The sequence below is a fragment of the Pseudonaja textilis genome, chromosome 1 (assembly GCF_049901715.1).
Source record: "Pseudonaja textilis isolate UNSWEBS1 chromosome 1, rPseTex1.2, whole genome shotgun sequence".
In the NCBI taxonomy this organism is placed as follows: Eukaryota; Metazoa; Chordata; class Lepidosauria; order Squamata; family Elapidae; genus Pseudonaja; species Pseudonaja textilis.
Window position 1 is genome coordinate 22,297,292 of NC_141990.1, and position 15,222 is coordinate 22,312,513.

The 15,222-nt window shown below is 39.0% G+C and overlaps 1 protein-coding gene across 2 annotated transcripts in view; it reads left to right on the forward strand.

Annotated features, from left to right (window-relative positions):
• The first annotated feature begins 968 nt into the window (after positions 1-968).
• The window catches only part of BAZ1B (bromodomain adjacent to zinc finger domain 1B), a 31,337-nt gene continuing 17,083 nt past the window's right edge, over positions 969-15,222 (forward strand). The window contains exons 1-9 of one of the 2 annotated variants that reach the window (XM_026708747.2): positions 969-1,319; positions 4,987-5,103; positions 6,257-6,401; positions 7,321-7,522; positions 8,463-8,584; positions 8,877-9,074; positions 10,810-12,466; positions 13,547-13,685; positions 14,575-14,714. In XM_026708747.2, the coding sequence (XP_026564532.1) occupies positions 1,204-1,319; positions 4,987-5,103; positions 6,257-6,401; positions 7,321-7,522; positions 8,463-8,584; positions 8,877-9,074; positions 10,810-12,466; positions 13,547-13,685; positions 14,575-14,714 (2,836 nt within the window). In that variant the 5' untranslated portion in view covers positions 969-1,203. Of the gene's footprint in view, positions 1,320-4,986; positions 5,104-6,256; positions 6,402-7,320; positions 7,523-8,462; positions 8,585-8,876; positions 9,087-10,809; positions 12,467-13,546; positions 13,686-14,574; positions 14,715-15,222 lie in introns of both variants that reach the window. The other variant, XM_087928378.1, reaches the window with a different exon arrangement.

Genomic DNA, 15,222 nt, shown 5'->3' on the forward strand with positions numbered 1-15,222 from the left:
ATAGCTCTACCTGTAGTAGATCTTTGTTATGTAAAATAGACTGACCCAGGCCAGAGTAATAGTCTGTTAGTAAAGGTCAGAGGCTGAGTTTCTGCCTCTGAATTTCTACTTTTCTTTTTAGGGGAAATATTCTGTCTTTTTAGTATATCCAAAAATATTTCATTTTCTTAGGAGAGGGGTGGGTTTTAACTTCCAACACCCCAAAGCCAACAGAACCTCACCATAGCGGTGATGGGGGTGACCGATATAAGCCTATTACGCTGGCCAGCACGACTCTGGCCTGGAAAAAGGGACCTAGTCCAATTGGTGCTGGGAATGATCAGAGGAAAAAGGAGAAGGAGCTGGACGCAATGAAGGATGTTATCGGGATGGCCATGGCGGATCTGAATATGGAGAGTGCTGATCCAGAGTGACAGGGTGGGACACGACTGAATGGCTGACCACGACGAGGTTCTGGGTTCAGATTCTGAAAATGCTGTTTGTTTTAATTAACATTTGGGATCTGGGCTTCAACCAATGAAAACAAGCCGAACTGAGTTTGCACCGAAGAATACACCCCTTCCAGAGTGCGGAAAACAATACAGTAATCCGATGCATTCCCCATGATTCCTCGGGAATCTAAAGGCGCTGCTCCTTTAAGGCGAGGCAGCGTTTCAGTCGTCCAGACAAAAGCCTTCGGAGAGGGCTTTCCCCCTCCCCCTCCCTCTCGCTAATTCCCGGACGAAGCGATAAACCCCTATTGGCCGAGAAAGGCGGGACATAATATCGGCGACCAAAAATGGCGGCGGGACGGCCGCGCTCCTTTCTTGCGCTTACATAACGCGACCTTTCTATTTTCTTACCCGCGAGCGCGGCGCAACCTAACCTTTAAAAAAAAAAAAAAATCGCTTGTTTGAGCGTCGCCCTCGCTAGCCAATAAAGTTGTGCGATGTTCAACAATCAACCAATCACGGCACGCGGGAAGAGACGGGGACCGAAAAAAAGTGGGCAGCGTTAAAAAAGAAACATACATATATCGGAGGTGTTGGGGGTGGGGGGGGAGTTGATTTGCGCGCGCACAGAGAGCGTGAAGAAGGGAGGGGGCAAGCGAAAGAGGCTGAGGGGCTTGCCGGCTTCGCCTTCCCGCGAGGAAGCAAGAAGGGGATTCTCCCGCCATTTTTCCAGCGCTGCTCCTGTGGACCGACTTTTTCCTCGTCTTCGGTGATGGCGCCGCTGCTGGGCCGCAAGCCTTTTCCTCTGGCGAAGCCGCTGCCGCCGGGGGAGCCGCCGGGAGAGCGCTTCGTCATTGCCCACACGCAGGAGGCCTTCCGCTCCAGCGAGTATCCGATTTGGACGGTGGCGAGAACTATGCGCGCGCGGCGGAGGGGAGGGAGGGGGGACTTTTGTTTTTCAGTCACGGCGCCGTGTGAGGGGGGGATGGGTGGGAGGCAGCGCAGGAGTTGCTCTCTTTTCTTCTCTTGTCCTGCCGACTGAAGTCGGATCGGAAACGTCGGATGGCCGAAGGCCTTCGTTTGTTTTCTTGACTCTCCGGTCTCTTTGTTCCCTTTTTCTCGTTATTTTCCCCTCCCCCTCCCCTCGGCATCTTTTTTCTTCTCGGACACAAGATGGAGCAGGGCAAGACGACTTCGCTCTCTATGTAGAGAGTGCAGCGGGGCCGGCAGAGGAGTTATCTGTGGATGTCAGTAACTGTCGGATTGGGAAGAAAGAGGGGGAGGGGAAATCTTTTTTGGTGGGGGGGGTCTGAAAAGGTGCTAAGTTATTCTCATTAGCTGCGTAAGTTTGGACTGGATGCTTGCCTGTTGGGAAGCTGTTAACTTCAAAAGCAGAGGGAAGATTTTCACTTTCTGGTAAAGCTTGTAGTCTCTGGAGGCATTGGGCTGGCCCGGTAGCAAACAATTAGGTAGGCGTCTTGGTCGTCAGCAGGGCAAGACTGTTTTGTAGATGCCTCTTAATGGCTGCTAAAAGTAGAACGTTACACTGCAGAGGATCTGTCTCTGAATCATAGGAGTAAAAGGATCAAGTCAGCGAAGGTTCAGCACCATGGCGCCTCTTATGACTTTCTAGTGTGCTTAACCCTAAATTGATCGACTGGCTCAAATAGGACAGAAACTTTTACTATGTATACAGGTAGCCCTCGACTTACAACAGTTTGTTTAGTGACCGTTCAAAGTTACAATGGCACTGGAAAAAGTGACTTATGACCACTTTTCACGCTTATGACTATTGCAGCATCTCCATGATCATGGGATCAGAATTCAGATGCTTGGCAACTGGTTCATATTTATGACCATTGCTGGTCACATGATCACTTTTTGCTACCTTCCAACAAGCAAAGTCAATGGGGAAGCCAGATTCACTTAACAACCAGGTTGCTAACTTATCAATTGCAGTGATTCACTTAACTGAGGCAAGAAAGGTCATAAAATTGGGCGAAACTCACTTAACAAATGTCTAACTTAACAGAAATTTTGGGCTCAATATGGTCATAAGTCAAGGACTTCCTGTATTTCTAACTTGTCTTACTTGAGGGCTTACCAGAAAACTATCCATAATTAAAACCTAGAATTTGTTTGATTGAAAGACACTTCAAGAATGACAATAGTGCTTGTTAATATTTTGTATGAGTTACATGCATAAATTAACTTACCATCACAGCAGGCATTGATGTCCCTGTCTTTGATGGCTCTACACAGCAACTTCATCCGGATGATAAAATAGCCCCTCTTGCATCCAATTTCCAAAGGTTTGCGTATCTATAGTTTTGGAGTTCTGGATGATAAGGGAAGGTTAATACTGCTTTCATATTCCGTGTTCACTGTAGCATGTGATTTAAAGATTAAATGGAAGTTTGTTTATAATTAAATGAAGTGATACTATAGTATGTTTCATAAGCAGTTATATATGGCCACTTCAGCTGTCAGTATAATCTTGTCATATTTTCTGATGCCTAAGGAAGACCTGTCTTGTTGATGTTCCAACATATTTTTCAGCCCTGTATGTATTCAAGAACCTGGCTGAAGGAGAATGAGGAAGCCAAGAGCTGGGCTTTACGTAGTGCAGTTTACAAAGTTTGTAAAAAGTTTGTTTATAGTGTTTGTTTACAGAATCTTGATTTGTCTGATGAATAAGTACAGCTTTTATTGCATAGTTTTCCCATTTCTAACAGGCTTTTTGCAATGGCTGTTTTAAAATAGATTTACCCTGAATATCTAAGACTTACTGGTTAGACAGTTTACACACCATATAGCAACTTTTCTGGAATAAAAATTGATTAGCAAGCATTTTAATATTGTGTTTAATATTCTGTGATTCGGGATGTTAGTACTTTTGGTATTTACCTCATTTTGTATGTGGTAGACTGAAGATGTTCATGGTCTGTAAGCAAGTGACATAATCAGGGAGGTGGGCTGCATTTGAAATATCTTTTATTAGGTCTAGTGGATACCAGTTTCTTTCCTTATATAATTTATCTGAGACTGCTTTATTTTCTGGATAGACTGCTGGCATTTCTTTGCAAATAAATTTATATTTTATCTTTTAAAAACCTCAAGGAGCTAGTTTTTGTGTAGGCCTAAGCAATTACATTTAGCGTCCTTAAAGGGCAATGCTTTGTTTTTCCCTTCAGCGTTTCTTCTTTGTTTTCTACCCAAGAGAGCCTCTTCCTCTTAACAAAACCTTTTCTCCCTCTACCCCATCTGTCAGAACAGCCTTGGCTCATTTCTGATCACCAGGCATTTTTGGAAGGTGCATAACTCAGAACATGGTTGAAGGATATGAGACAGAAGAGTGATGCGTGTGATGTTGATTTGATACCTATATACCATAGATAATTTTTAGAAAGAGATTATGTATTGTGTATTAAGATTTTCCATTTTCAAATTTAAGATAATAGTTTTTTGTGATGGCCAAGTTGGAATTGCTATGGCTTCTACTGTTTAATTTTAAAATATAGTTGGAAATATCTATTAAAATATGGTTTGTTTTGTTCAATGGTCAACAACTATTTAAATGCCTTTATGATTTAAATGACCAAATACATTAAAATCTATGAAGAAAATAAATAATTAAAAGACAACATTCTGTGGTGTGAATTGGATGTGAAGCAACCTGCTAACTGGCTGCATATTTCTCCCTTTTTCTTCTGGATATCAATGTGGATTCCTGGGAATTGTTTGGATTAGCCCCTATAGTTCTCTTGGCAAGATTTGGGAAGTGGTTTGCTATTGCCTGCTTCCTGAGGCTGAAAGAGAGTGACTGGCCCAAGATCACCCAATTGGCTTTGTACCTAAGGTTGGAACTAGACATAGTCCTCCAGTTTTTAGCCCAATGACTAAACCAATACATTCTCAGTTATATATTATTTAGTGTTCCCAAATCATATTGCCAATGGGAAAGTGTACTTTACCTAGGCAACTTTAAACTTTTCTGTAATGCAGGGAGGAGATGAGGCAAAAATTGCTTTCCTCTGTCATATCATTATGCTACTACTGAACAAAGAGTAGCTGTTAGCAACTGATAATGTGGTTCCATTTTCTGAAAATGGAATTTAAAAGATTGTTTGACTGTGATATCTGATTTGGGGTAGTATTTATTGTTATATAAACTGAGTTTTAAAATGTATTAGAAAATATCAGTAAGTAAATACATATTAAAATACACAGTTTATGCTACTGAGACTGTTTTCTCATGACAATGAAATCCTGCTTTCATAAACCTGAATATGAATAAGATGAACTATACTGAACTATACTATACATTATGAAACAAAAAATAGTACTAAGGGAAAAATTGCATGACATCCAATCCAAGGATTATAGTTATATTATTCAGATGTTAAAATATTAATAATGATAAAACCTTGATTTAGTAACTGTTCATCACAATGTGTCAAATGAGTCTATGTGTAAGTGAGAAAAAAATGCTGATTTAATCCTAATACTTTAAAAACTAAGTGCACCTTGTTTTCCTGAGCTGTTGCTCCTTCAGAGAGTATGAAGCACGGCTAGAGAAATATAATCAACGAATATGGACCTGCAAAAGTACCGGGAGTAGTCAGCTGACACACAAAGAGGCCTGGGAAGAGGAACAGGAAGTTGCTGAGCTGTAAGTAGCAGTACAAATGCTTTTGCTTTTAGAAACAGAACCTAAAGAATTGGGTGGGGGGGAGGTGTTTGATTTTGACAAATAGTGATCTTCCTGTGGAAATACTTGGAATGAGTCATGTCTCAAGAAAAGAGAAAGCTTTTCTTCAGCCACATAAGCAAGGATATCTAAACTCTAAAGAAAATATTTCTGATTAAGTATTGCCTGACTCTCTCTGATATTTTTTTTCCTCATATACTTTGTATATTGCAGTTCTCACTGGCCTTTCTCAAAAAAAAAAAAAAAAAAAAAAAAACCCACCGCTGATCTAATTAAATAGCATAATTGAAAACAAATATAGATGTGCTGCATAAAAATACAGAGTATAATCCATTATATGTATAAAATCCAAAAACTTTCTGCATTCATGCTAACCGGAGCATTTTTAGTATACTACAGTTGTATATTTGCTTAGGGCATTTTTCCATTGAGAATCAGGCAAAAATTATTAGTGTGTTTTGATGACATGTTGAATATAAATCATATTGCTGGTATGTAGTAGGAATGTTGCCCTCCTCAAAAATTATGTAGAGAAAAATCCAATACGGGATGGCCTTATTATCTGTAATTTCACATATTTGCAGTTGTAAAGACAGACCAGAAATTCAATACTGAAGGAATTCAAAGTGGTGAAGGTATCTTATACTTCTTCCTCCTATTTCCCCATAAATCTTGTGAGATGATTGCACTGAGAGAAAGTGACTGACTTAAAGTGACCCAGTTGATTTCATGTCTAACTAGAACTTACAATGTTCTTGGTTTCTAATCTAGTGCCTTAACCACTAGATCAAATTGGCTCTCCTTGATGGTAAACATATTTTGTTACACAATTTTGATCTGTCTATCTTTTTGCCAATGTGCAGAAATATCCTCCCAATTTTCCAACAGTCTGCAGTGTTCTATTCTTACATAGTCAGTGCAGAGGGGTCATGCTTGCTTAAAACTAAAGGGGGATTAAGGTAAGACTATTGTTACAATCGTATTGGTAGGCAAGTCATAGTAGCAGTTTCTGTGAATTGTCTCTTGAATGTTGCAATTTCTCTGGTTGAAGTTGATTCTTTAAGTTGCTATTTTGTCATAATTATGCTATATCATTTTCTTTTTATCTTTTCAGTTTGAAAGAGGAATTTCCTGTCTGGTATGAAAAACTTGTTCTGGAAATGGTTCACCATAATACGATCTCTTTAGAAAAACTGGTGGACACTTCCTGGCTGGAGATTATGACAAAATTTGCTGTTGATGAAGAGTGCGATTTTGAGGTAAGGACCTGGTAAAATTCATCTCTCAGAAACAGTTGTGGAAATGATGCTACATCAGAAATGTGATAGTTGCTCTATCCCTAAGATAGCTGATTTCCATTTTAGACATGACGATCTTCTTTTTGTAAAAAAAAAAAAAAATGGAGGGTATGGTGAATTCCTGATGGGATAAACATTAGATGAACCTGTGACCAGTCTTGCCTTAGAACTCTAAGCATCCTTTTGTGGCCTTTAGAGTCTCTTAGAATCCTGAGGCAAACATTTTGGCACATTTAACAGGCAGTGCATTTAAGGATTAAAATGGATGCCTTAAGTTTACAAAAGTTTAATCCCCTTAAAAATTTGTGGTTATTTTTACAATTTTTCAGGAAGAGTTATGATTAGGCATTGATTTTATAGCTTTTTCCAGTTTCACAATCATTTTAGGAGACACATAATGAAGAAGAGGTGTTTTACTTCATAAACTTGTATCATTATAGACAGGCTGCATTGGTGACTATTGAAAACCCATCAGATTGATATCTGATTTTCATTGGACTCTCCTAGAAATTCATTTCCCCCCAATAAAGATGGTTAACACTGACTCAGTGTGGAAACATGATCTGGTGCACAGTTTTGTGTATTGCTTACCCAGGATTTCTATGAAATCTATGAATATAACTTAGATGAAACTGAATACATTGAAAATCAAATACTTAAGCATTAGAGATAGTTCAAAGGGTTTCTCTTATATAACCAATCACATCACCTAAGGTCTATAAGTCCCAAAGTGCAGCTGTGCCTTAAGCAGCAAGCTTGGTGTTGCTAAAGATAATCTACCTTCAGACATGACACTCCCACCTCTCAGTAATCATTTCCCAAATTATTACTAAATGTGGGAAATAATTTTCTGCCTCGTTCTAATTATTTTTTTTTTCAGGTTGGAAAAGAGAAAGCACTACGTGTCAAAGTGGTAAAAATACATCCATTGGAGAAAGTAGCAGAAGAGGAGACTACTGAGAAGAAAACAGATGCAGCCTGTGACTCCCCATCCAGTGACAAAGAGAATACCAGCCAGGTTGTACAGGAAAATCAAAAGGAGCCAGCATTGAAAGAAGATGATGGCAGAAGAGAGAGTCTAAGTAAGTAAGCCATGGGCTGAAGTGAAAGGAACCAGATTTACTTCTTATTTAGGAGTAAAATGCAAAATTACATCTATGGCCAATAGATGACTGCTAAAAGCAATCTTGATCGGGAGAGAATCACTGTTGTCAAAATATATATGTTTGCTGCCTTGAGTTACTTATAAAGTAATAGCAGGGTAAAACTCTGATAAATAAATAATTTTAAGGTGTGCTGATCCAGCAGCATTATATATGTTACTACTTGCTATTAAACTTGTACTTTTTATGATCATGTGTGTTTATGATAAGCTGTAACTTTATCTGTTTAGAATTATGCATGAAACAGAAAAAGTGCTTGGTTTGAATTCTGAACATAAAAGGCAATTCATCCAGCATGTTGTCTGAACATTTTTGAGCTGCCTGTGTGTCTGTAAAATAAGATTTGAAATGTTTGTCCCGTTGAAAAGACTTTTAAACATACAGTATCTCAAAGCTCAGTGTCAGTATCACTCAAGAGCATGCACAGGATACACTTTCACACCACAGTTTAATGATATAATGCAGAGTTCTCCAACCTTCCTGGCTTTGTGGACCAGGGGCTGTGGGAGAGATGGTTTTGTGCGGGCGGTTGGAAAGTGCGCTCAGTTCCATTTGCACGAGCGGCATGCATGCGTACCTGCCGCTCACGTAAATGGAGTGTGGGCGTGTGTGCTCACCCTCTGGTCATACAAGTGAGGATGTGGGTGCGCTTGCCTGCCATTTCAGCAGTCCAGTTGCAAACTGATCATGGCCCACTAATGGGCACAGGACAGAGATCGGGGTCCCCTGATCTAACATATTAATAATCTTTACATTTACAGCAGCATTAGTGGAAGTATTTTCTGAAACACAGTAGTGCAGGCACACATATAAAGCTATTAAAGCACAGAACTAATGTTTTTGCTTTCTTATTGGGCAGGTGACCGGGCACGCAGATCTCCTCGAAAGCTTCCCACATCTCTGAAAAAAGAAGAAAGGAAATGGGTTCCTCCAAAATTCTTACCACACAAATATGATGTGAAGTTGCAGAATGAAGAAAAGGTGAGTAGATTGTTAGGTTTGCCAGTTAGCCAATCCTGTCTTTACATTTTAAGAAGCAGTTAACATAACTGTCCTAAACTATATTTAAATATAGTTTAAATATAATTAAATATAGTTGTGTGTGTGTGTGTGTGAGAGAGAGAGAGTGCATACACACACACATCCACATAGTTAGTATACCTATATGCATATAAATTTTCAGTGACTTATTGAGGTCTGCTCTAAACTACTACTAATTTATTGTTTCTGTACTATCAGTTTAAAACTGAAACACTTATTTTTATCTTTCAAGATCATCAACAATGTGCCAGCAGACAGCTTGATTCGAACAGAACGGCCACCAAACAAAGAGATTCTGCGATATTTCATTCGTCATAATGCACTTCGCGCTGGAACAGGAGAGAATGCTCCCTGGGTAGTTGAAGATGAGTTGGTGAAAAAGTATTCCCTTCCCAGCAAGTTCAGTGACTTCTTGCTTGACCCACATAAAGTGAGAAATAAGGCAAGATCTATCTGAGTTGTGTGATGATAAAAAATAGGAGTCATTTTCACATGGATATTTATTCTTAGGTCTGTGTTATGCCAGAATTTGTTAGGATGCGGGGTTGGGCACTTATCCATTGTCTAATGACTCCTATACAGATACAGCAGTCCTCAACAATCTCAATTGGGGCAGAATTTCTATTGCTAAGCAATGCAATCATTAAATGAATTTATGACCTTTTTACTGGGATCATTAAATGAATCTGGCCTCCCTCATTCACTTTGTGTTTGTTGGAGGCTTTCTGGGAAAGTTGCAAATAGTGATCACGTGACTCTAGAATGCTGCAGCAGTTGTAAGTACAAGTTGGTTGCCAAATGCCTGATAGTTGTAAGTGTAGGACTGGTTGCAAGTCACTTTTTTCATCACTGTTATAACTTTGAACAGTCATTAAATGAATGGTTGTAAGTCGAGGACTACCTGTATATCCAACAATGAAACATAGAGAAAACAAAGTTAATTTTGTTCAAGAAAGCTTAAATTCAACATACAGGTGGAAAGCAAAGCTTCAGTTATTGTGTTGAGCTTATATTTTGAAAATTCACATCTCTGACATTGATTTTAATCTTCAAACCATTACTAAATATCCCAGTTTTCTGAACCACAAACCAAAGCAGGGGAAAGGAAAAAAAACTAAAGGAACAGCAAGCACCATTCATATTTATTGCCATCCATCACCTTTAGCTCACAGAAATTCCTTCCATCCTTGACTTCATGTTGAATGTTAGGATATGTTTCCGAATAACGTACGTAGTAGGTAACAGTTACCCTTTTTTCTTTTTAAGAATATGAAGTCTTGATGAGTTCTAAGAATTAAAAATATTGTTGGTACCTGATGTAATATTTTGAAATATGTATATTCCCCACATAATTTTGAAGCAAAAGTGTTAAGGCAGGAAGTTAGGGAGCCTGAGTATATTATATCTAATGAGCTCCATGTTTGAGGTTCTTGTATATTCTTGCAAGAGAGAAATCAAGTTCATCATTCAGAAATCTTGATTTTCTTCTTTCTATAGAGATGCCCCCTTAATAATGTTCTGATTCAACAGCAAATTCTGTCTGAATTTTGTGGCATCCCACAAGTCTTGAGCAGCTACTGCTTGGATGTTTTGCTGCAGAGTGGACCGTTCTCTTTTAATGTTAAAAATAAGTGGGAGGCCCAACTCCTTCAGGAAGATCAAAGGGTCCTTCCCTTCATTCTAGTCATCTTTGGGAGCTTTCCCCCCCCCAACTGACATCAAATACTTTACAGCTAATAAACATGCTTAGTCCTCAGTTGTTATTTCTGTTTGGCTCTTGGGAAGCTGGATTTGATATTTGGCCTTCTCAATATTTTATCAAAGACAGCAGCATTGTTGAGTAGCTTTAGATTGTAGAAATTTCTGAAAATGTCATTTAACATTCATATTTATTTTTTTGTAAGAATAGAGACTAGGATGTACGAACATTTCAAAGGACTTTTGATAAAACATTTCAAAGGGCCTTAAATCTGAAATAATTGGAGCACTACTAGATTTCTTTGCTATTGAATGTTTATAGAGAAGTTAAATGGTATAGTTAGTTAAGAGCTCTCTATTTTGTATTTGGCTTATGCACATTTGGGGTAGATTCTCCCTAATGCTAGCAAAATCCATGTTACATTTTAAATGCAGATAATTTACATTTTACATTGCTTTGATTCCAGTATTTGACTCTCAATCCTTCAACCAAGAGGAAGAGTACTTCATCACCTGATAGGAAACCTAAGAAGCCCAAATCAGATAGTTCTTCCACAGGACAGGGACTGAATCCTTCACTTTGGTGCAGTGTGCATTTAAATAAATCAATTGTGGACTGCCCGCTAAAATTTAAGAACTTCAAAACCCCCAAATTGTCTACAGAAGAACTGGAGGAGATGATGAATATTATGGCGCCTGGAAAACTTGGCACTTTCAATAAGAAGAAGCTTGGGAAATCATTGGATCCCAAACAGAAAAATAAAAAGGTGCTGAATGGGCAGAAATCTGGAAAATCTAGATCTCCCAAAAAAGATTCCAAGATGAAAATGAAACAGATGACACTTCTAGACATGACAAAAGGTACTTCTAAAGTCCCAAGAGCACCAAGAAGTTCAGCTGGAAGTCCCAGGTCTTCCAATAAACCTCCAAAACATCTTCCACCTGCTGCACTTCACCTCATTGCTTATTATAGAGAGAACAAAGACCGTGAGGACAAGAAGAGTGCCCTTTCCTGCATAATTTCTAAAACTGCTCGGCTGCTGTCCAGTGAGGATCGTGCTCGTCTTCCTGAGGAGCTGCGAGGCATAGTGCAAAAGCGTTATGAACTACTAGAACACCGGAAAAACTGGGCTTCCATGACAGAGGATCAGCGCAAAGAATACATGAAGAAGAAACGTGAGAAGCTGAAAGAGAAGTTGAAGGAGAAAGCCAAAGAGCGTCGGGAAAAGGAAATGATGGAAAGACTAGAGAAGCAGAAGCGATATGAGGACCAGGATATCAAAGGCAACAACTTGCCTACTTTTAAGCTGGTGGATACTCCAGAAGGACTCCCTAATACCCTCTTTGGGGACGTGGCTATGGTTGTGGAGTTTCTGAGTTGTTACTCAGGGCTACTGCTTCCAGATGCTCAGTATCCCATCACTGCCGTTTCTCTTATGGATGCTCTTTGTGCTGAAAAAGGGGGTTTTCTGTACTTGAACAGAATTTTGGTCATTCTTCTCCAGACTTTGCTGCAAGATGAGATTGCAGAAGACTACTTGGAGCTGGGGATGAAACTGTCTGAGATTCCCCTTACTTTACACTCTGTTTCTGAATTAGTTCGCCTTTGTCTGCGCAAGTCAGATATACAGGAGGAAAGCGAAGCTTCAGAGAATGCAGAAGAGAACAAAGACTTGGCAGCTTTTGAAGACAATGAAGTACAGGATGAATTCCTGGAGAAATTGGAGGTAACGGAGTTCTTTGAGCTGACCCCCGAGGAGAAACTGCAAATCCTCACAGCTCTTTGCCATCGGATTTTGATGACCTATTCAGTGCAGGATCACGTGGAAGCAAAGCAGCAGATGTCAGCTGAATTGTGGAAGGAACGGCTGGCAATGCTGAAAGAGGAGAATGATAAGAAGAGGGCAGAAAAGCAAAAACGGAAAGAGATGGTGGCCAAGAACAAAGAGAATGGCAAAGAGGAAAATGGTTTGGGGAAGAAGAAAGGGGAACCAGAGAAAACAGTCAAATCAGAGCAATGTATGGATATAGAAGCAGAAGATATGATAAGCACAGTCAAAAGCAGGAGGCTAATGGCAATTCAAGCCAAGAAAGAAAAAGAGCAGCAGGAAATGGAAATGCGAGGTAATTAAAAGAGTAGCTTTTTTGTTGTGACAGGATTTAAAGTTTCCATTGGGCTACTAACAAGTATAACTGCCAGGCGAAGGATTCTAATCTCCAATCTTCTGTAGAGAAAGGATGTTTGCTAACAGATAAACACATCTGCTTTTATGTTTATGCATACCTGTACTAAATTTGATAGAGGAACAGGAAGATCTGAATTATTTATTCAGATATTCATCTGAGTCCAAAGCTATCTGGGCCAAGAATAACATACAGTTGACAATTAGTTTGGATATCAATGTTACGGGGCTATCAATCCATTTCAATTCAGAAGGGTAGTCTCAATGCCATCTTTCTGAAAATATTGAAGGAATGGAATATTATGTAGTCTAATGCTATCTCTTGCCAATTTCTTTAGCAGTTACTAAATTCAAATCCTGAGCAGACTGGAACCGCTAGTTAGACGGGAGACTACCTGGAAACCCCTAGATAGACCACCTTGTGAAAATTCAAGGCACTGGCATGTCTGCATTTTTGCCAGGAACATCTATATAATCACTGGGAATCAATAGCAATTTGAAAGAGCCTTTCATTTGTTTGTTTGTTTTCCTTCAGTATAAATATAACAGCTACTCATCTAGGCCAAATTTTCAATAGCAGTTGTATTGCTTGGTATCTCAGTGGATACCTAGCAAATAAATGTGTAAATGAATTTCTAGAAAAAATTCTATAGTATGTTTTAATATCAGAATATGAGAAATTGTATTTCCCTTGCCTACAGGTAGTCCTTAGCTTGCGGTGGCAATTGGAACCAGAATTTGTCATAAAGTATAATATCACAAGACTGTACTGACATACACCAGCAATTTTGGCAGTTTTCAGTTACCATTGTTAAGCGAGGACCTCATTTCACCCCAACTTCTAACTTCCTTCTGGCTTCCTATTGACTTTGCTTATGGGAAGCCAACAGGGAATGTCAGAAATGATAATCATGTGACTGCAGGGACATTGCAACGGCCAGAACTAAGTATTCGGTTTAAGAAAAAAAATAAGTTAAATGCTGTGGAGGATTAATACAGTTTTTTTCTGATGCTCTGCTAGTAAAACTTGAAAAAGAAGCAGAGGAGGAAAGAATTCGCAAGCATAAAGCTGCAGCAGAAAAAGCCTTTCAAGATGGTATTGCCAAAGCAAAGCTGGTCATGCGCAGGACACCGATAGGCACAGACCGTAATCACAACAGGTAGGAATGAAGGAATATCTTCGTGGATAATGAGGACTGTGGAAAAATTCCCTATATCAGGACTTAACTGAAGACGCCAGGAACTGGTTTTAGACGAGTCCTTCCTCTGTCGATTACCGGTCTCGTATCACTTTTATTAATAGTAGACAAAGGACCTGATTTACTCAGATGTAATCACAATTATAGTGCACAGATAGCTGCATCTTAATACACAGAGCTTGTCTGCTCAGATATCTCCACCATATACTGTATCATTCTCTGTAACTGTGTTTCTTTTTTTCCTTACTGTTCAAGAAGTCTTAGGGAATCTTATCATCTCCCAACTATCAAGGCAACATTTTGTTTTAACTACCGAATTACTTCACTTCACTGTTGCCCCATTTCCCTCATGCTTCTACTTTTACTTACATTTCCTGCTTATTTTATCCTGAGTTACTTTACTGCAAGCTCTTTTCTTTATTATATCTGCATTTCAGCTGCATTTCATTTGTCTATTACTTACTGCTACACATGAATATAGCAGACTTATACCCCACTTTTCCTCAAAGAGCTCAAAGTAGCACTTGTGCCACCATTTTTTCCTTCAATAAGAGCCCTATAGCAAAAATTGAAGTGAGCAGAGTTTCTGTGGTTGAAGCTGGGCTTGATTTTTGTTCCATTTCCCTTTTCCCCCTGAACTAGCTCAGTATCTTAGCTGCTGCACTACATTGACTTTCTAGGAAGTTTAAAGTACTATTTTTTCTCATTAAGAGTGTTATATAGTTAAACTTTAATTTCCGCTTTGAGCAGCCAGGAGTGTTTACTGGTACAGCAATTGGAACGGTTTCTGAGGGTTGGATGTAGAAAACTGCTTTGCTCCCTCGTATCTAATGTGATCTCTTTATTTTAGGTATTGGCTCTTCTCTGATGAAGTTCCTGGCTTATTCATAGAGAAGGGATGGGTGCATGATGGTATAGATTACAGTTTTACACCTCCAAGTGAGGAGGAGGAGGAAGAAGAGGAAGAGGAGGAGGAAGATTACCAGCAAGGTAAGCTTGATTACTTCTCATCTCTTATAGGTGAAACAAGTGAAATAAATGTCTGAACTGTTATGAATATCAAATATAAAATCCCTTTAGTCAGCTGGTGACACTGGCCCAGATTTGCCTTTTTTCTTTTTCTTTTTGTTTTTTGTATTAGTCAATTCCAAATTTGGTGGAACCATGTTCGTATCATTGGAAATTAAACCTTTTCATTCAGCTACATAGACACATATTGTATTTATGTTACAAATATTACATATTTATATTTAACATTAATATTCAACAACAACTGCTATATTCTTTAAAATAATCACTAAATGTTTTTTCTCTAGATAATGCTTTTGATTAAGATCTTTTTGTTCAGTCAGTTTATCTTTACAGTAGGATTTACATGGAAAATAATGCTATAATCCAGGGACTTTAGATAAAATGGTGAAGTAAATCATGTTACAGTCTGTTATCTCCTGCCCAAAAAAGCAAGCCAGATTGCTCTGTAGAAATCACAGTACAGTAT